General features: G+C 42.3%; 1 protein-coding gene across 5 annotated transcripts in view; it reads left to right on the forward strand.

Annotated features, from left to right (window-relative positions):
• Window positions 1–20,540, forward strand: part of samd4a (sterile alpha motif domain containing 4A) — a 237,761-nt gene that overhangs the window by 59,534 nt on the left and 157,687 nt on the right. For all 5 annotated transcript variants that reach the window (XM_038779283.1, XM_038779263.1, XM_038779301.1 and 2 more), the window contains exon 3: window positions 17,675–18,190. In XM_038779283.1, the coding sequence (XP_038635211.1) occupies window positions 17,675–18,190 (516 nt within the window). The remainder of the gene's footprint in view (window positions 1–17,674; window positions 18,191–20,540) is intronic.

Here is a 20,540-nt window from a genome sequence, read left to right on the forward strand (position 1 = left end):
TACCTGCAAGATCTTGTATGTCGATGAGGATTGCAGTGGAATTACCCTCTATGTTCTGGCCAATATTTATCCTTCAGTCAATCGAATCAAAGAAGAACAGAGGATCTGATCTTGATCAGATTGGTCTTTGGAAGTTTGCTGTGCTCAAATTGGCTGCTGCATTTTCTATGTCATAAGTGATTTACACAATGTATTTCTTTGGTAGTGAAGCACTTTAGGATGTCCCTTGGTCATAAGAGGCAATAGAAGACTGCAAGTCTTTTCATGGGGGTAAGAATGAACTAGATGGACAGTAGGAGAGAATGATGAGAAATGTTAAGAATATCTAGTTAATGGTTTGTGTTGATTCTTTGGAGATGGTGTTTGATTTGTGGAAAATTGTTGTTGTGAAGGTGGGTGGCTGAAATGCTGGACTTTGGAGGTTGCTCGAACACCAAAGGAAATGCCAGTTCAGGAGGTTGCCCATGTTTGTTTACTGGAGTTAGATTAAGAGATGGAGGCATAAAACAGCAGGTGGGCTTACGTAGCTGGGAATGGAGATGTGATGCCTATACTGCTTGCAAAGAAGTGCCAACGAGAGAGATGTTTTATTTTGGGAGTTGTCGCTAAATGGGTTTAAAAGCATTAGTTGAAATCTGAAAGGCTATGGAGCTTAAGAAGGTTCTCTGCTTTAATTTATCTGAGTGTTTGCAGGCAGGGAAGAGACAATACTGAAAAGGTGCTACTCCTAACAGGCTGCAGGCAGTTGGGGCTCAGAAGTCCGAGAACCCATTCATAGCTCAGTGTAGCCTGGAGAACGGAGTTCAGGAAAGACCAAGGGGCAGTGCCAGCTTAGTGATTGCTAGTGGTTTGTGAAAGAGTTGGATGTGTGCCGATACTTAGAGGCAGGAATGCAGCTATGAATCATTTGGAATGCAGACTCCGGTGAGGCGATTCCACCATCAGGTGAGCAGTCATTGAGGCAGTCTGAATTGGAGTGGCTTTCGAGCGAATTCAGAGGTGAAATCTTCAAAAATTAGAAGTTAAAATTGTTTGAGGGCGATGGAGTTTTAATAAGGTTTTGTGACTTGCAGTGATCGATGACGTCTTTGGTGCGTTGCAAATCCATGGGATCTACCATTTAATATGCAGTGTGGGGTGTTCAACCGCCCGTTTTCCTCTGAAGGCAAGTTAAAGCTGGTTTAGCTCAATTGGCTGAACAGTTGGTTTATGATGTAGAGCGAGGCCAACAATGTGGGTTCAATTCTCGTACCCGGCTGAGGTTATGAAGGCAACCTCGCCCCTCCTTGCCTGAGATGTGGTAATCCTTGGGTTAAATACACCATCAGTCAGCTCTCTCCCAAAGGGGAAAGCAGCCTATGGTTATCTTGGGACTGTGGAACTTAGTACTAAACTTTTAATTCAAATTACCTCTTTGTTCTAAATATTAGCATGCAAGTTGGTTTTGCTGATTGTTTTCATTTTCTGACTTTGTATAATAAAGTTTATTGTTTGTTTAAAACTGGAATATTGTAGCTTTAAAAGAATCTGGATTGAAATGGAAAATAAATCATTAGAAAGGCTGTAGTTCCAGAGGACTGGCAGCCTGCTAATAATGTAAGGGCCCTCGATTCCCTACCATTTTTTTATTTTGCCATTATCATTTTTGATCCATGGATGTTTACTGGACATAAGTTGAACAGAGGAAGTGAGGAACTAGAAAGTTACAAAATAGACTGCTGTGCTAGCCTTTAAACAGCAGAACTCGAGACTTGGCACCCGAAAGATCAGTGTGGTTCGGTTTGATTAGTTGGCTGGTGGGCAATTAATTTAGCAAAGGGCTAAATTCGTCCCAGCAACAGGCGGTGATGGAGTCCTCGCAGAATGGGATGATTTTCCGAGAACCAAGGAAAGGACAGCTGTATTTCTGAACCTGGATGAATCTACATCCGATACCATTACAGACTGAAAGCAGAAACCTCAAACTGAAGTTTAGACTGAAGGAAGTGTGCTAGAAGGACAACCATCTGAAACAAAGAATTCTTAACCTTCGACTTTCATTATTTTTACACCCCTATTTTCCCCTCGGTCTAACATGGTGTGAGATAATATATATTTAACTAGTTGCATATTTAATTACAGTTGTTAAAAAATTGTTCAAATTTGCAAACCTGGTGACTAGTTATTGGACAGCCAAGAGCCAAAGACTTGGCTGTTTTCTAAGAATTATTTGTTTTGTGTTGTGACTCCAGGTCAAGTGGGGCTGAATTGACTGAGACTAGCCCAGTGGGTCCATAACAGTAATGACGGTGAAATTGTCATAGTTGGCCATCATTACTCCTTTGAAACCGACAGAGACTTCTCGAATGCGTGAACGTGCAGTTATATGCCAAATTCCAAAGTTGCTGTCACTGTTTCCAATATGTTATGCTGCGTCCTCGTTCCCTTCACTCTCTGACTTCAAATCCTTGAACACACCTGGAAAGAGTGAATGAAGTGTAACTAGATTTTTAACAAAGAACAAAGGAAAATTACAGTACAGCAACAGGCCCTTCGGACCTCCAAGCCCTGGTGCACTAAGTTCATAATTCCTGCTCAACAAAAAACTAATCTTTATATTAATGGAGTGTCACATTCTGTGATAAATTTACATTTTGTTTTTAAAAAATATTTTTATTAATGGCATTTTTACATATATTCAAGCCAAAGAGAAACAGCAACAACATCAACAAGCAATATACCATAACCATAACAAAACTGCCCCCCCCACCCCCAACCCACTCACTGACATTTTACTACTCCTTAAATAAATGGATGAGCAGCCTCCAGCTCTAAGGACTGCTCCTCATAACCCCTTTAGTTTTTCAAGGTGTGGAAACTACGTCTAAAAATTGCTCACCCATGTCCCCCTGCCCTAGGTTGCTCCAGAATCCAGCCACCTGAGCAATATCTGCTTCTGGGCTATCTCCCCGCCTGCACTTCCGGATCCTCCGACACTTCAATTATTGCCACCCATGAGCTTGGAACCATCTTCACCCTCAAAATCTTTGACATTCTGTCTGCAAACACTTAGCAAAACTCCCTCTGCCTCCGGCATGCCCAGAACATATGGACATTGTTCACCAGCACCCTCCTGCACACTGCCCTCCCCTCCTCCACCCCTGCAAAGAACTGGCTCATCATGGACACCCATGTGTGCCCTCAACACCATCTTGAGCTGGATGAGATTTGGTCTCGCACACGATGAGAATGATTTCACCCTCCACAATGCCTCACTCCATGCCCCCCGCCTCAAAAATCTCCCTAGCTCCTCCTCCCACCTGTGAATCTTGCTCCTCCTTCTGCTGCTCCTCCTTCTGCTGCTCCTCCTTCTGCTGCTCCTCCTTCTGCTGCTGCTCCTCCTTTGCTGCTGCTCCTCCTTTTGCTGCTGCTCCTCCTTTTGCTGCTGCTCCTCCTTTTGCTGCTGCTCCTCCTTTTGCTGCTGCTCCTCCTTTTGCTGCTGCTCCTCCTTTTGCTGCTGCTCCTCCTTTTGCTGCTGCTCCTCCTTTTGCTCCTGCTCCTCCTCCTCCTCCTCCTCCTCCTCCTGCTCCTCCTGCTCCTGCTCCTCCTCCTCCTGCTCCTCCTGCTCCTGCTCCTCCTCCTCCTGCTCCTGCTCCTCCTCCTCCTGCTCCTGCTGCTCCTTCCTCCTTCTGCTCCCTCCTCCTTCTGCTCCCTCCTCCCTCCTCCTCTTTCCCTATCCTCCTCCTCTTTCTTCTCCTCCTCTTTCTTCTCCTCTTTCTTCTCCTCCTCTTTCTTCTCCTCCTCTTTCTTCTCCTCCTCCTCCTTCTCCTCCTCCTCCTTCTCCTCCTCCTCTTTCTCCTCCTCCTCTTTCTCCTCCTCCTCCTCTTTCTCCTCCTCCTCTTTCTCCTCCTCCTCTTTCTCCTCCTCCTCTTTCTCCTCCTCCTCTTTCTCCTCTTCCTTTTCTCCTCTTTCTCCTCTTCCTTTTCCCTTCTTCCTCCTCTTCCTTCTTTTCCCCTTCCTCCTCTTCCTCCTTTTCCCCTTCCTCCTCTTCCTCCTTTTCCTCTTCCTTCCTTCTTTTCCTCTTCCTCAGACAGAATCTTATTCTGTGCACCAGGGGCCGCAGCTTCGGGAATGAGGCCAGCTCCTTTCTCACTGCAGAGTTCTTATTGGGCAGCAGAGGAGAGGTCTCGTGTAGGGGTAACCAGTTTGAGGGCATTATTGCTGGTGCCTCTCCCATTCTGGCCAAACGTGCAGGTACCAGTTCCCATTCCCCTCTGGTAATTGATGCGTAACCTCCACTTTCTCTAACTGCAAACCTCCCCCATCCGCCCCCACTCCCTAAACTTAGAATCCAACCCACCAAGGCAAACCTGTGCTTGCCGCAAATCGGTACTTCATGCCCTCAGTGCTGACAGCACCATAGGGCTTGTAGAGTACCTAGCAGGCCAGAATGAAGAGGCACCAGCAATAATGCCCTCAAACTGGTCCCCCTACACAAGGCCTCCTCCATCTACCCCCACACCAACCTTCCTCCACTACCCACTTCCTAACCATTGCAATGTTTGTTGTCCAATAAGAACTCTGCAGATTTGGCAATGCCATCCCCCCTCTCTGCCTGTACCGCTCTAAGAATGCCCTCCTAATCCAGGGAACCTTGCCCACCCACATAAACTCCCAGATCATTTTATTAACTCTCCTAAAAAAGGACTTGGGCACAAAAATTGGAAAGTTCTGGAAGACAACCCAAAACTTCTATCCATCATCTTTACTGTCAGGACCCTCCCAGCTAATCATGATGCCAAAACATTCTACCTCTTAAAGTCCCCCTTCATTCCCGCTATCAAATTCATCAAGTACAACTTGTGCAGCTGTGCCCAGCTCTACGTCACTTGCATCCCCAGATATGGAAAGCTTGCCCCGACCAACTTCCCCAGATTTTTCTACTGCTCCTGTTCGTTGATTGGGAACACCGCAGCCGCCGTTCTCAAAATTGTCAGTGGTGGGCAGCACGGTGGCACAGTGGTTAGCATTGCTGCCTACGGTGCTGAGGACCCGGGTTCGAATCCCAGCCCTGGGTCGCTGTCAGTGTGGAGTTTGCACATTCTCCCCGTGTCTGCGTGGGTTTCACCCCCACAACCCAAAAGATGTGCAGGATAGGTGGATTGGCCATTCTAAATTGCCCCTTAATTGGAAAAAATAATTGGGTACTCTAAATTTAGAAAAAAAAAATAAAAAGTTGTCAGTGGTACCTGTTGGGTACTTCTCCTGTGATCAGGATGACCGTGGGAATACCTGACCAATTGCTCTGACCCTCCTAAAACCTGCCCATGACCCACCCACAGGTCGCAACCCATGCTTTGAAAAATCCTGTGATAGATCATCATATGTAGCTATCTTTGAGGTCAGTGATTAGTGCCATTGCTTCACCACTTGCTGCAAAATCGTTCTGTTAATCCTATACATAAGGGAGAGAGAGCTTGTATGGACAACTATACTATAGATTGGCCAGCAGTAAGAAAAATAATGAAATCCCTATGAAAAGGAGAAAGTAGAAAAAAATGTCTAAAAACTAGTTTTGAATGGATTTCAAATGCGAAGATCTTCCAACCTTATTGAATTCTTTGAGCAGATGACTGAGAGTAGACAAGGGTAATGCAATAGATATAATTTATCTAGATTTCCAAAGGCCTTTATTAATGTGCCACATAATGGATTAATGAATAAGGTCAAAGAATCTGGAGTGAATAGAATAGCAGATAACTACTCTCTGCTTTCTGTCTTGCTGTTTAATGTGGCGGATAATGGAAAACAGGATCCCACAAAGGTCCCAGAGCTAGGATCACTGTTCACAATTTATATAACTGATTTAGGGAACCGGTGTAATTTCTACATTTGCAGGTGACACATTTTGGGAGGGTTAGGAGCTACAACAAATTGCAAGAGCACATAAATAAAATTGCAGAAGGGACATATTTGCAAATTAAATTCAACACTGGTGAAAATGAAGTACTGCATTTGGGTAAGAAAAATGAGGTTGTCATATAATACTTGGGAAATAATTTAAATAAGGTAGAGGAGTAAAGGAATTTGAGAGTACAAATACACAAATCGTGTAGTACACAAAGCATGTTGATGAGGTAATTATAAAAAAAAATGAAGTAAGTGCTTAGGAGAGTTATTTTTTGAGGCGAAGAACTGAAAAGTAGAATAATTATGAGATTTGTGTTGAGCTGAGGCTGGATCGCACTTGGAATACTGCGTACAATTCTGGTTACCATATTATAAAACTATATAGTGGCATTGGCGAGGGCGCAAGACTATTCATAAGGATGACACTGAACAAGTTGGCTGTCTCGCCTCTTGAAAAAAGTAAGTTGAGGGATGACCTAAATAAGATCTTTAGAATTAGGAACGGCGTTGATAGATCAGACATAGTAGGTGGAATTTAATGTAGCCTGTAATGGCAGGAAACAGGGTAGATTGGTCCTCTAAATTGCATGGCAGACTGTCCATCAGTCTGTCGACAGTGGAAAAACATCCACCTAATTAAGGCAGAAGTGGGAAGGGGCCGATGTATGCAACTTGCCTACTCGTGGCAGACTGTCAATTAGGCTCAAAGATGAGCCATTGACACCAGTTAGTCCAGTGCTCACCTGAATTTAGTCATGGCTTGGGGATTAATTGGGAGTTGCACAGCTTGCAATGCTTGTAAGGACCACTTGGATCATACGTGAGTCTGCTGGGCCTGCTTTTATGCTGTACATTCTACCAGATTCTATGTTATCAAAAAAAAAGTTGACACTGAGCGAACTGCATAAGACAATATTTGGGCAGATCACAAAACTTTGAGCAAATACAGAGGATTTAATGAACGTTTTAAAGGAGGATAAAGTGGCAGAAATGTTTGGGGGAGGCAGTTTCGGAGTTTAAGGAATTGGTAGCTGCAGGCATGACCACCAATGGTGAAGTACAAATCTCTTGAGGATTGTGGGGCTGAAGGTGATTAATGAAAGGGGAGGTGCAAGGTAATAGAGGGGTTTGCAAACAAGGAAGGGAATTTCTGTATGTGAGCATTGATTAACTGAAAATCGATGTAGGTCGGCCGAGGACAGCCAAGGGGAGAACAGGATTTAGTGTGAGTTAATAATTATCTTTCTTAGTGTCACAAGTCAGCTTACATTAACATTGCAATGAAGTTACTGTGAAAATACCCCAGTCGCCGCATTACGACGCAGGGAGAACATGCAGACTCTGCACAGACAGTGCCCCAAACTGGGAATCAAACCCAGGTCCCTGGAGCTGTGAAACAACAGTGCTAACTACTATGCTACTGTGCCACCCTTTGCCTATAGGCAACAGAGCTTTGGGTGATTAGTTTGTGAAAATTGGAAGATGGGAGGCCGGCCAAGAGTGCGTTGCAACAATCCGATGTAGAGATAATAAAGGTACAATTGAGGGTTTCCACAGCAGTTGAACTGTTGCAGGAGCGATGTGTTTGAAATGTACCTGAGATCTTCTGATGCATGGTCTAAGTGCTAAGCCAGAGCATGCCTTTACTAGTGCTTTGGTAGCATAAGAACTAGGAGTAGGCCATCTGGCCCCTCGAGCCTGCTCCTCCATTCAATAAGATCATGGCTGATCTTTTTGTAGATTCTGCCCAACCACCTGCTCATGGTAACTTTTTATTCCTCATTTCCATTACTTAAGTACTGGTCTGACTGGTTGCCAATGAGATTAAATTAATTTTTAAATAGACTAATGCTGAGGTGCTAGTTTAATGAAAATGTATAACTAGGTTTTACTTTCTAACGTAATTTTTAAGATATGGAAATCTGTACAGATACCCTGTGCACTAAATTTATAGTACCCATTCGTAAACCGATAATTCAGCACACACCCATTCCTCAAGAAGATACTCTTCCAATGTGGATTGTTTCCAAAAAAAAGTAGGGAAACTTTTTTTCAAAGTTATTATAAATACCTTGCAAAGTGCATACTGAAACCCTTGTTAGGCTGCTTGTTCAACATCCAGTCCTGGATGAGCTGCAATTTTCTCCAGTTAAACATTGGAAAGACTGACACCCTTGTTTCAAACACCGTTTCCTTGCTATGATTCTGTGTCCCTCTCTGGTCACCATCTCAAACTAAACCAGACTGTTTGTTTGAAATCTCCTCTTCCTGTTTGACACTGAGCAGAGCTTGCACTTCACATATCCACTCCCAAGACAAAGACCATGCACTTTCAACCCTGTGACACCACCTATTTCCACCCAGCTTCAGCTTATCTACTGCCGAATCTCTCATCTGTACCACCCCTATGCTTGCTGATGTACATTGGGTCCTTTCCCACTATCTGTGCCTGCTGATGTACATTGGCACCCTTTCCATGAGCATTCCCAATTTTTAAAATTCTTATCGTCGTGTTTCAAAATTTACTGTACCTAGTTCGACCCTGATCTGTCTCTAACCTCTGACAAACCTACAGGACCTTAGTGCACTATCCATATTTTGAGTTGAGCCTCCCCCCACGATTGAAAGCATGGTCTGTTTCCTTCATACCACCTTTGGAGGCCATGCTTTCAATCATCTAGGATCCAAGCTCTGGAATTGTTTCTTAGATTTCTCTGTCTCGTTATCTCTCTCTTTTTCTTGTAGATATGGCTTAAAACTTGTCTCTTCAACCAAGCTTTTGGTCGCCTATCCAAAAATCCTCCCCTTTGGGCCAAAAATCCTCTCCTTTGGTTCCATGTTAATTTTGAAGTGATCTTGTGCTTATGGATGTTTTCCAGCATTAAAAGACTTTTTCATTTCGATGAATAAATCTGAAGCCATCCTATCATTATTACTTTTTCTTCAGACTTTTTTAGGCTTTCGTTTTCATCATGTGTACAAAAATATTTTACTCTTAATATTTAAATTTTAAAATAAGTTGCTAGTGCTGCACAAGATTTGTATCAGAATGGTACAAGGAATGGAACTAATAATTACAGTCACCAAAAAAAGGCAAGATCCTGCATTTGCTGCAAACATTTGTGTTGATTTCTAAATACTTTGGTGCTGCGTTGGTTTCTTTTTCAAAGCTGTATCTCTGACTCAGTGAATAATACAGCACAGAAGGGGGCTATGTGGAGTGTTTAAATTGAGCTTTTATAGAATAAATAGAGAAAATGTTCTAAGAGGGCACGCATTTCAGTTGATTGGCATAATAACCAGAGGCAACATGAAAAAAACTATTTTTAAAGCAGGAAGCGGTTAGGATTTGAAAGACACTGCTTGACGAGAGTGGATTTTACTTCAGAGGCAAGGCTCCTTTTCAGTGAGTTCATGCTGAAATGGAAAGGATTGAATCACCTAAATTATCCCTCTAATCATGTACGCCTTTATTTTTGTAGTGGAAGAAATGGACATGGCTACACGGATGTTGGTTGGTCTTGCACTTTGTTTAGCATTGGATGAGATTTCGGCTACTTCAGTCAAATTTGCTCCTTTTGGAAACTGATGTCTGGGCCAACTCATTAGAGTGGCACATAACTGAACACAAGTTGCCTATTGGGTAAAGGTTGGGTATAAGATTTATTATCACAAATGGCAAATAAAAGCAAATGTAAAGCTTTGTACCAAATAAATTGCTGTTCCAGTGGTCAAACTAATTAAGTGTTTCTCTTTTTTTGGAGTATGGGCCTCACTCCATATGACCCCCTAATGTAATATTATTGGCTATTTGCGCTGTCAGAGGCTTCAGTTTAAATGTGGGAACTACATGTAGTCGAATCAGTAGGTAGGTATCAACCCTCCAAATTGCATTAGGTAGTTCATTAAATCTTTCTCAATATCTGCTCTGTTGAATTGACAACTATGCCTCTGCAAAGTTCTTAAAATTCTGCCCTCGATTTTTCCTGAAATTTAGCAACTTGGTAATTTTGTTTCAAATAACACAGACTTGTTCATACCTTTTTAGTTTAGGGAATTGCATTTGAGAGTTTGGGAATTCCAGCTATTTACCCAAAAGCATTACTTGCTAAAACAAATAATTTGGTGATTGTTGTCAGATGCTGGAAAGTTGACTAAAGATGGCCACAGCTGTGCCTATCAGCCTTCAGGCAGTCATGACTGATTGACTTTGTTTAAGGGCAGCAATTCCTTTTGGAATGCATTTACAGATGCTACCTGACCTGGTGAGTATCTCCAGAACTTTCTCTTTCAGATTTCCAGCATCCACAATATATTGCTTATTTGTAATCGTTTGACTCCAATAATGAAAGTTTTCCTTAAGTGTAACTCTTGGAGCACCCAAATTAATGAATCATTGGAGAAACAGTCTTCCCTGTAAATATGAAAACCAAATTAGACACATCATTGTCACTCTCAGTAGCAGATTGTAATTCCTTTTGATTCTTGTTGAATGGTTCAAATTGCAATCTGCTGAGAAATTAATCAAACTGTTCCTGAATCATTTCACCTCCGGGTTGTCAGTTAATCCAAAATTTGCTTGACTATAATTAGTATGGCATTATACCTGATTTCATACTATGAAAACATGCAGTTGAATACCGCGTTCATCAGTGCACCTAAATTCTGCTATACAAATTACATAGTGTTACGATCCCAACTGATGTTGCTACTAGACAAGTTGGATTCCAGAGTGGAACTGGCTTGATCGATCCTAACTTTTATTTTTTGTTCAGATAGGTGGAAGGTGGCTACTGCACAATCACAGGATTGTTGATGTACTTTTAACAAAATAATAAAACATTTATTAAACAAGAAAAGATGAATGATAATACACTACTCCTTCACCCCAGCAGTACTTTTACAGATATATAAACAGATTTATAAGAAAAACACAAGTTACAAAATCTTTCCTATACCCGTGAACGTTCTCAGTACCTAAACAGCCCATGAAAACCAATAGGCAAACTGTGATCACACACCCCAAGAGGCAGATACCACGCAATAAAACCTCTGCAGATTTCTCATCCAATTCCTCCTCCTCCTCCTCCCCTCACCCTCCCCCCAGATGCTTGTCACACTGCAAGTCAACTGGTCTCACTAACTTTCACAGGAGGGTTTCCAAACACTGCTCTTGAAGAACATACCTTGGAATACATGCCCTTTCTCTCGGATAACTTCACCAAGGATCCACCTCTGCTTTTTCAACCTCCTTCTGTTATTCCTCTGCCCTGGGTCACCATGTGCATTCAGGCTTCTGCACAATGTCTCAGATACCCAACCACACCAACAGAACATCACTGCTTCTCCAGCTATATTAAGGCGTCACCAATATTTTGGCCACTGTGGACTTCTGGCTTTTCTCAACCCGACTTGAAATCTGCTTCCTGCAGCTGTCTTTTGTCAGCTTTCTGTTCTGTAGGACAGATTGGATGGTAAGGGAGGTGGTTTAACTCTGTTATTTAAGGATGACATCCGAGCAATAGTAAGGGATGACATCGGTGCTATGGAGGATAAGGTTGAATCCATTTGGGTGGAAATCAGGAATAGTAGGGTGAAAAAAGTCACTGATAGGAGTAGTCTATAGGCCACCAAATAGTAACATTATGGTGGGGCAGGCAATAAACAAAGAAATAATGGATGCATGTAGAAATGGTACAGCAGTTATCATTGGGGATTTTAATCTACATGTCGATTGGTTTAACCAGGTCAGTCAAGGCAGCCTTGAGGAGGACTTCATAGAATGTATCCGCGATAGTTTCCTAGAACAATATGTAATGGAACCTACGAGGGAACAAGCGGTCCTAGATCTTGTCCTGTGTAATGAGACAGGATTGATTCATGATCTCGTAGTTAGGGATCCTTTCGGAAGGAGCGATCACAATATGGTGGAATTTAAAATACAGATGCAGGGTGAGAAGGTAAAATCAAATACTCGTGTTTTGTGCCTAAACAAAGGAGATTACAATGGGATGAGAGAAGAACTAGCTAAGGTAGACTTGGAGCAAAGACTTTATGGTGGAACAGTTGAGGAACAGTGGAGAACCTTCCAAGCAATTTTTCACAGTGCTCAGCAAAGGTTTATGCCAACAAAAAGGAAGGACGGTAGAAAGAGGGAAAATCGACCGTGGATATCTAAGGAAATAAGGGAGAGTATCAAATTGAAGGAAAAAGTATACAAAGTGGCAAAGATTAGTGGGAGACTAGAGGACTGGGAAATCTTTAGGGGGCAACAGAATGCTACTAAAAAAGCTATAAAGAAGAGTAAGATAGAGTATGAGAGTCAACTTGCTCAGAATATAAAAACAGATAGTAAAAGTTTCCACAAATATATAAAACAAAAAAGAGTGGCTAAGGTAAATATTGGTCCTTTAGAGGATGAGAAGGGAGTTTTAATAATGGGAGATGAGGAAATGGCTGAGGAACTGAATAGGTTTTTTGGGTTGGTCGTCACAGTGGAAGACACAAATAACATGCCAGTGACTCATAGAAATGAGGCTATGACAGGTGAGGACCTTGAGAGAATTGTTATCACTAAGGAGGTAGTGATGGGCAAGCTAATGGGGCTAAAGGTAGACAAGTCTCCTGGCCCTGATGGAATGCATCCCAGAGTGCTAAAAGAGATGGCTAGGGAAATTGCAAATGCACTAGTGATAATTTACCAAAATTCACTAGACTCTGGGGTGGTCCCGGCGGATTGGAAATTAGAAAACGTGACACCACTGTTTAAAAAAGGAGGTAGGCAGAAAGCGGGTAATTATAGGCCAGTGAGCTTAACTTCGGTAGTAGGGAAGATGCTGGAATCTATAATCAAGGAAGATAGCGAGGCATCGGGATAGAAATTGTCCCATTGGGCAGACGCAGCATGGGTTCATAAAGGGCACGGCGTGCCTAACTAATTTAGTGGAATTTTTTGAGGACATTACCAGTGCAGTAGATAACGGGGAGTCAATGGATGTGGTATATCTGGATTTCCAGAAAGCCTTTGACAAGGTGCCACACAAATGGTTGCTGCATAAAATAAAGTTGCATGGCATTAAGGGTAAAATAGTAGCATGGATAGAGGATTGGGGATTAATGGGTGTTTCTCTGGTTGGTAGGCAATCAGTAGCTAGTGGTGTCCCTCAGGGATCAGTGTTGGGCCCACAATTGTTCACACTTTACATAGATTTTTTTTTTAAATTTAGAGTTATTTTTTCCAATTAAGGGGCAATTTAGCGTGGCCAATTCACCTAACCTGCACATCTTTGGGTTGTGGGAGCGAACACGGGGAGAATGTGCAAACTCCACACTGACAGTGACCCAGGGCCGGGATTCGAACCCGGGTCCTCAGCGCCGTAGGCAGCAATGCTAACCACTGTGCCACCGTGCTGCCCAACAATTTACGTAGATGATTTGGAGTTGGGGACCAAGGGCAATGTGTCCAAGTTTGCAGATGACACTAAGATGAGTGGTAAAGTGAAAAGTGCAGAGGATACTGGAAGTCTGCAGAGGGATTTGGATAGGTTAAGTGAATGGGCTAGGGTCTGGCAGATGGAATACAATGTTGGCAAATGTGAGGTTATCCATTTTGGTAGGAATAATAGCAAATGGGATTATTATTTAAATGATAAAATATTAAAATGTGCTGCTGTGCAGAGAGACCTGTGTGTGCTAGTGCATGAGTCGCAAAAAGTTGGTTTACAGGAATTTTGTCCTTCATTGCTCGAGGGATGGAGTTTAAGACTAAGGAGGTTATGCTGCAATTGTATAAGGTGTTAGTGAGGCCACACCTGGAGTATTGTGTTCAGTTTTGGTCTCCTTACCTGAGAAAGGACGTACTGGCACTGGAGGGTGTGCAGAGGAGATTCACTAGGTTAATCCCAGAGCAGAAGAGGTTGGATTAGGAGGAGAGGTTGAGTAGATAGGGACTGTACTCATTGAAATTTGGAAGGATGAGGGGGGAATCTTACAGAAACATATAAAATTATGAAGGGAATAGATAGGATAGATGCGGGCAGGTTGTTTCCACTGGCGGGTGGAAGCAGAACTAGGGGGCATAACCTCAAAATAAGGGGAAGTAGATTTAGGACTGAGTTTAGGAGGAACTTATTCACCCAAAGGGTTGTGAATCTATGGAATGCCTTGCCCAGTGAAGCAGTAGAGGCTCCTTCATTAATTGTTTTCAGATAAAGATTGATAGTTTTTTGAAGAATAAAGGGATTAAGGGTTATGATGTTCAGGCTGGAAAGTGGAGCTGAGACCACAAATGATCAGCCATGATCTCATTGAATGGCAGAGCAGGCTCGAGGGCCCAGATGGCCTACTCCTGCTCCTAGTTCTTATCATATGTATTCCTATGATTTCGCAGTCCTACTGTAATAGTCCCTTCTGTCCCATTAGCTGGATTCTGGGATTTTCTTTCGCCTGGGATTGATTTTCTGCCCTTGTGCATTGTCCTCTCTCGTTCTAGCAGTTTTTGAGAGTTGATTACTCCTGGGTTACCTTCTTTCAACTAAACAAACGTCTTCTACATTTCTGTGTGGCCCCTGATTACTAAGCAACCATCTAGTTTCTTAAAAACCCTGTATTCGCTTCAATGCCGTAAGATCCTCCATCTAATGCAAGCATCTAAACCAACCTATAGACTTGCAGGGACCTTTTTAAAATTAAAACAGAACCCAAATTCTTAACCCTTTCTTAACACACACACCATACAGAGCCACAAATTAAACTTGCATTTAAAGCCATACCGTATTCCTAACACACACTTCAGAAATATAAATTGCTTAAAACTATCGTCGTTTCCGTACTATAAGTGACCGTTATATTTTTAATATAAAGATTTTTAAAATTCATTCATGGATGTGGATATCACTAGCTAGGCTAGCATTTATTGCCCACCACTAATGGCTCTTGAGAAGGTGGTGGTGGGCTAACCCGCTGCAGTCCATGTGGTGTTGGCACACCCACAGTGCTGTTAGGAAGACACAGCGACTGTGAGGAACGGCGATATATTTCCAAATCAGGATGGTGTGTGACTTGGAGGGGAGCTTCCAGGTGGGGCTGTTCCCATCTATCCAATGCCCTTGCCCTTCTAGATACTAGAGGTTGCGGGTTTGAAAGGTGTTGTTTAAGATGCCTTTGAGTTCCTGAATACATTGTACATGGTACATACTGCTGCTACTGTGTGTCGATGATGGAGGGAGTGAATGTTTGTGAATGGGGTACCAATTAAGCAGACTGCTTTGTCCAAGGTGGTGTCAAGCTTCTTGAGTGTTGTTGGGGCTGTACTTATCCAGGCAAGTGGAAAGTATTTCATCACACTCTTAACGTATGCCTTGTAGATGGTGGATAGGCTTGGGAAGTCAGAGGTGAATTACTTGCTACAGGATTTCTAACTCTGGCTTGCTCTTGTAACTGCAGTATTTGTATGGCTAGTCCAGTTCAGTTTCTGGTCAATGGTAAGCCCAGGATGTTGTTAGTGGGTGATTCAGCGATTGGTAATGCCATTGAATGTCATAAGGTAATGGTTAGATTCTCTTGTATGGAGATGGTCATTGCCTAGTGTGTGTTGATGCAAATGTTACTTGCCCAAGCCTGGCTATTGTGGAGGTATTGCTGCATTTGGATATGAAGTACTTCAGTATCTGAGGAGTTGTGAAGGGTGCAACTATCCCCACTTCTGACCTTATGGAAGGAATGTCATTGATAAAGCAACTGTTGACGATTGGACCTAGAACACTCCGAGGTGCTCCTGCAGTGACATTCTGGAACTGAGATGATTGACTTTGAATAACCACAACCATCTTCTGAATTATATCTTGAGCAATTCCATAAATGGAATCTATATCAGTAGTTTTTTTAGCATCCTTTTTGAGGGTTGTAGTTTTGTTTTGTTTGGAGCACCTTTTGGGATTGCTGTAATGCGGTACAGCAGAGTGGATGCATATTTGTAATTCTACATATTATTCTTGAATCATGCTACTTTAGCAAGTTGCTGTATAGAAATCTGACACTATTCTGGCCCAGCGAAAGGAAAAGAAGAAAATAAACCAATGCTTTTATAATGCTTCCTTTATGGAATTTGGGATGGTCTTTGGTCTTTTAATGTACCAATATGGAATACTGAAATTTTTAAGAATTCATAAATTATGTTGAATATATTTTTTTCGTGGACTTGCGGTGGTGACATGTAGGTGGAGGTCGCACGTTGGGTGGTTTCTGCTAGAGCTTGCATTTCCTGGCCCTTTTCACCCAGATTTGGGGGGAAATTTTATATGATTGATCTCTGGGACATTTGCGGCAACTAGTCCTCTTGAGAGCTCGAGTGCATTACGGAGTTTGGTGGTAGGAAAGATGGCAGGAGCAAGCTTGTCAGGTGGACCTGCGCCCATTACAGTGGACAAGCTAGCTGAGGTGATGGCGGTGGAGTTTTAGTGCCTGTTGCCAAGCATTTTGGTAGGCATTGGAAGGAGTTGATGGCCTTGCACAAGGAATTTGTGGACAATGTGCTGGAGGCTCTGGGAAAGTCGTCAACGGTGGTGTGGGAGCAAGGAGAGTTGTTGAAAGGGATAGAGGAGGCATTGTCATTGCACAGCAACCAGTTCACCTCTATGGGAGAGGAGCTGCGGAAGGTGCAGGAAAGTAATAAAGGGCTGATAACCAAAATGGAGGACCTGGAGAACAGGTCATGGTGGCAGAATCTGCAGATTGTGGGATTGCCTGAGGGGCTGGAGTGCCGGAGGCCGACTCAGTACTTTGTAGAGATGTTCGCCAAGTTCTTGGGGGAGGAAGAAGACCCCTCCCTCTGAGATGGATAGGGCTCATCAGTTGCCCTGGCCGAAGCCAAAATCAAATGAACCACCGAGGACTGAGACAATCCTCGGCTACCAGGTGAAGGAGAAAGTTTTGAGATAGGCGAAGCAGAATTGAGATGCGAGGTGGGAGGCAATGGTATTCGTAGACCAAGATCTGGGGCAACATTTAATACTGTTAAAAGCGCTCATATCCCAAAATATGTTCAACTGCATAGAGACTGTCACGCAACCTATCATCCACAGGAGAGATGCGAAGGGGCAGTGATGAGGATGTCAATTATCTGGAGTAGTTTTCGAGAACCACTTCCATCTTATGGCAACATTTTACTTCAATGTTCGCATTTGTGTTCAAGAAGTTTAAAAAAAACTTGCTTCAATTGGGATAGAAAACCGCTAATTGGTATTTATTGTTGGTTTGAGAATTCTTGCTCATTACCAGCAATAGGTTTCACCTCAAATAGAACAACAATGGTAATCATATGTTTAATTATCTAACTGATTTTATACCATTAAATCTCGTTGGAGCCCTTGGAAATTTGATAACCGTGAGAGTGGGGCCTTCGAAACGAAACATTGAGATTTGCTGCTTGAGGTTACAATTTACAACTCGTATTCAACTTTGTTATCTTTATCAAACAGCACACTTCTGGAATGGAAGTTTATCAAACAGCACACTTCTGGAATGGAAGTTATCTGTCAAGACTTTGTGCATTCTTTGTTTACAATACAGTATTTAATGGTGAAATAGGAGGAAGATGCTGTAATGTTTGATAAAAGGGCGCATTGAATACTATTTGACTGATTATAGTGTCATCCAAACAGTTGTCACCATTATCAGATGTACAAGTTGAGCCTTGGTTGGTAGTTTCAAGTTTTTGACCCAACCGGGAATGATTATTTGAGAACTCGAGTTGATTAATGTTTTTATGCTTTAACGTTTTTTGCAGCATTCATTAACCAATGGCATCAAGAATCCAAGGACAAAGTAATGATGTTGTTGCTGACTCACCTCCCATTACTGAAGCCAGGAAATATTGATGCAAAAATGGAATACATGAAACTTTTACCCAAAATCTTGGCTCATTCAATTGAGAACAATCAACATATTGAGGAGAGCAGACAGCTCTTATCCTACGCTTTGATCCATCCAGCCACCTCGCTGGAGGACAGAAACGCACTTGCCATGTGGCTCAACCATTTAGAGGATCGCACCTCTAATTATGGAAACCAGAGCAGAGGACGTCCAGATTCGATGGATTATGGGCAAACTCTTTATTATCACCAAAGACAGAACTCTGATGACAAGCTCAATGGTTGGCAGAGTCTACGTGATTCTGGGATCTGTGTGTCTGCTTCTAACTGGCCAGATAAGAACCAGGCTTGTGAGAATGGGCATTTGCCACTTTATTCTTCGACATCTGTACCTACAACAATCAACACTATTGGGACTAGCACAACCACGAGTGAGTATGAAATACAGTTGATTTTATACTTTAAGGTTTAATATTTTTTAAGCTTTGGGACAATGTTCATATATTCTAGAGATTTGCAAAACCAAAGTTCAGTTTTAGATAAATTCATTTGTTGCCAAGGGAAAATGGTTATACTTTAACTCTGTATAGTGGTTACTTCAGATATTTCTGCTATACTTTCTAAAATTCTTGTAGTAATTTAATAACTTAACCCATAAAAGATAACTTTCAGAACAGCAAACTAAAGCTGCCTTAAATTTCAGTTTATAAATTGCACAAAAGTACCATAACATTTGTTTGATTTTTAAACTCTCACTGCTGCATTTAGATTTTCTTACTTGAATTCTTGTTTTCTATGTTCCTGAGGCTACTGCATGAACGGGACATAAATGTGTCTGACATTTTTCTAGTTTCTGCCAAGAAAAAGTTGAAAGACTTGAATAGAAGATAGTAATGCATCAGAGTATAACTTGGAATTGCAGAGATCTCACATTTATGCAAAATGAGATTTCTACAGTTTGCAAGACACCTGTTCCCACAAAATAGGGCAATCTTGCATTGGATGACCTTTGTAATAATGTACCATGGTTAATTCAGAATCTGGTGTGAGGATTTATTAGATCCAAATTTTCTGTTGTCTTATCCAAAGCTTAACAAGAGAGGTGTGAATGTAAGTACTGTACTTGCCATGAAATCACTAAATATCCAGGTAATGCAAAGGTTATGTTAACACAAAATAGCAGTTCATTTGTATTATAAATAGTGTTGACAACAGCTTTGCACCAGTGCTCGACTTGAGAGTGTAAAGCGGGCACCAAGACCGAAACTGATTCCCAAATTCCGAACAGCCTTGCTCCCCAAAGCATCTTAGAATCCGGCTATAGAATCCCTACAGTGCAGAAGGAGGCCATTCGGCCCATTGAGTCTACATCAACCCTCCAAAATAGCACCCTACCAAGGCCCAATCCTCCACCCTATCCCCATGACTCCCATAACTCCACCTAACTGTTTGGCCATACTAAAGTGTCCATCTACCTAACGTGCACATCTTTGGACTGTGGGAAGAAACCGGAGCACCCGGAGGAAACCCACGCAGACACTGAGATAATGTGCAAACGCCACACCGACAGTCACCAGAGGTCAGAATTGAACCTGGGTCCCTGGCGCTGTGAGGCAGCAGTACTAAAGCTGTGCAACCATGCTGTCAATCTTGTTTTGCTCCACTTTGTTCTGGTGACACTGATCCCGCGAGCCATATTTATACTATAGCTGTCATCTTGGTGTGAAACTAATCGTTTTTGAAGTAAAACTGCATTCATGTTATTGTTGTAGTGTATGCGTGCCCTTAGGTTGTGATGTTTGCTGTTTAGGTTTTGATTTATAGGCAAATTAAGTCAGCAACATGTGAGCCCAGATCTTTGCCACCATGAGAGAAATGAGAGGGCAAATGGTAACTCTTGCCGCAGCAGTTTTAAATCTTGCTGAGATCTATGGAACAGGCTCTCTGAACCAATGGTGATGTTATCACCAATAATCCTTAAAAAGAGACATTCATGCAAAGGATCGCGATTTCAGGTTTTAAGACTTTTACCATAATAAACTAAAATCAACTGAGACTAAAATATTAATTGCCTACTACAGAAAAAGTATTCCCTTTTGACTGCCTAACATGTGTTTATACAGGAAACTGCACTTTCAGCAAAAATGTAGTCTTGTGTATAAAATCCCATGCTCCTCCTGACTTCAACAGGATCTCTTCCCGACCCACCAGTGTGAATCTTCCATTGTCCCTGAAGAAAGACCCTTAATTCAACCTACTGAGCATAATCAAGTTGTTTTCCAGTAGCAAGGTATCTCTGACACCATCTTGGTCTTTAACTCTCCTCAAGCCTCGTTTCTTCAAGCTGGGAACCTATCCTCACCAGTCCTTTTCTTCTGCTTGGCACAGCAGCACTTGCTTTTGGTCTTCTTTCCTAAACACTAGGTCTGGCTGCTACTGAGAGGCTGCAAGAACCTCTCCTGCCTTCTCCTTTGTGTTAAGGAGTTAAAATATATGTACCTTATTTTTCATAGGTTTTGACCTGGCTCCCTGTCCCCATGGAAGCCAGGTCAGATGGACTTGTCTCCAGGCAGATTTCATTGGAAGTCACATCTGCCTGTTAATTAGCAACTTTGCTTTCATTGTGTCACGTGACAGAGTTTTTGAGGAGTTTAGTAATGGACTTCAAGAGGACATAGACAGGTGGAATGGGTGGACAGGTGACAAATTAGATTTAATGCAGAGAAGTGTGAAGTGATAAATTTTGGCAGGACGAATGAGTCGAGGCAATATAAAATAAAG

This window comes from Scyliorhinus canicula, chromosome 2 (genome assembly GCF_902713615.1).
Source record: "Scyliorhinus canicula chromosome 2, sScyCan1.1, whole genome shotgun sequence".
Taxonomy (NCBI): Eukaryota; Metazoa; Chordata; class Chondrichthyes; order Carcharhiniformes; family Scyliorhinidae; genus Scyliorhinus; species Scyliorhinus canicula.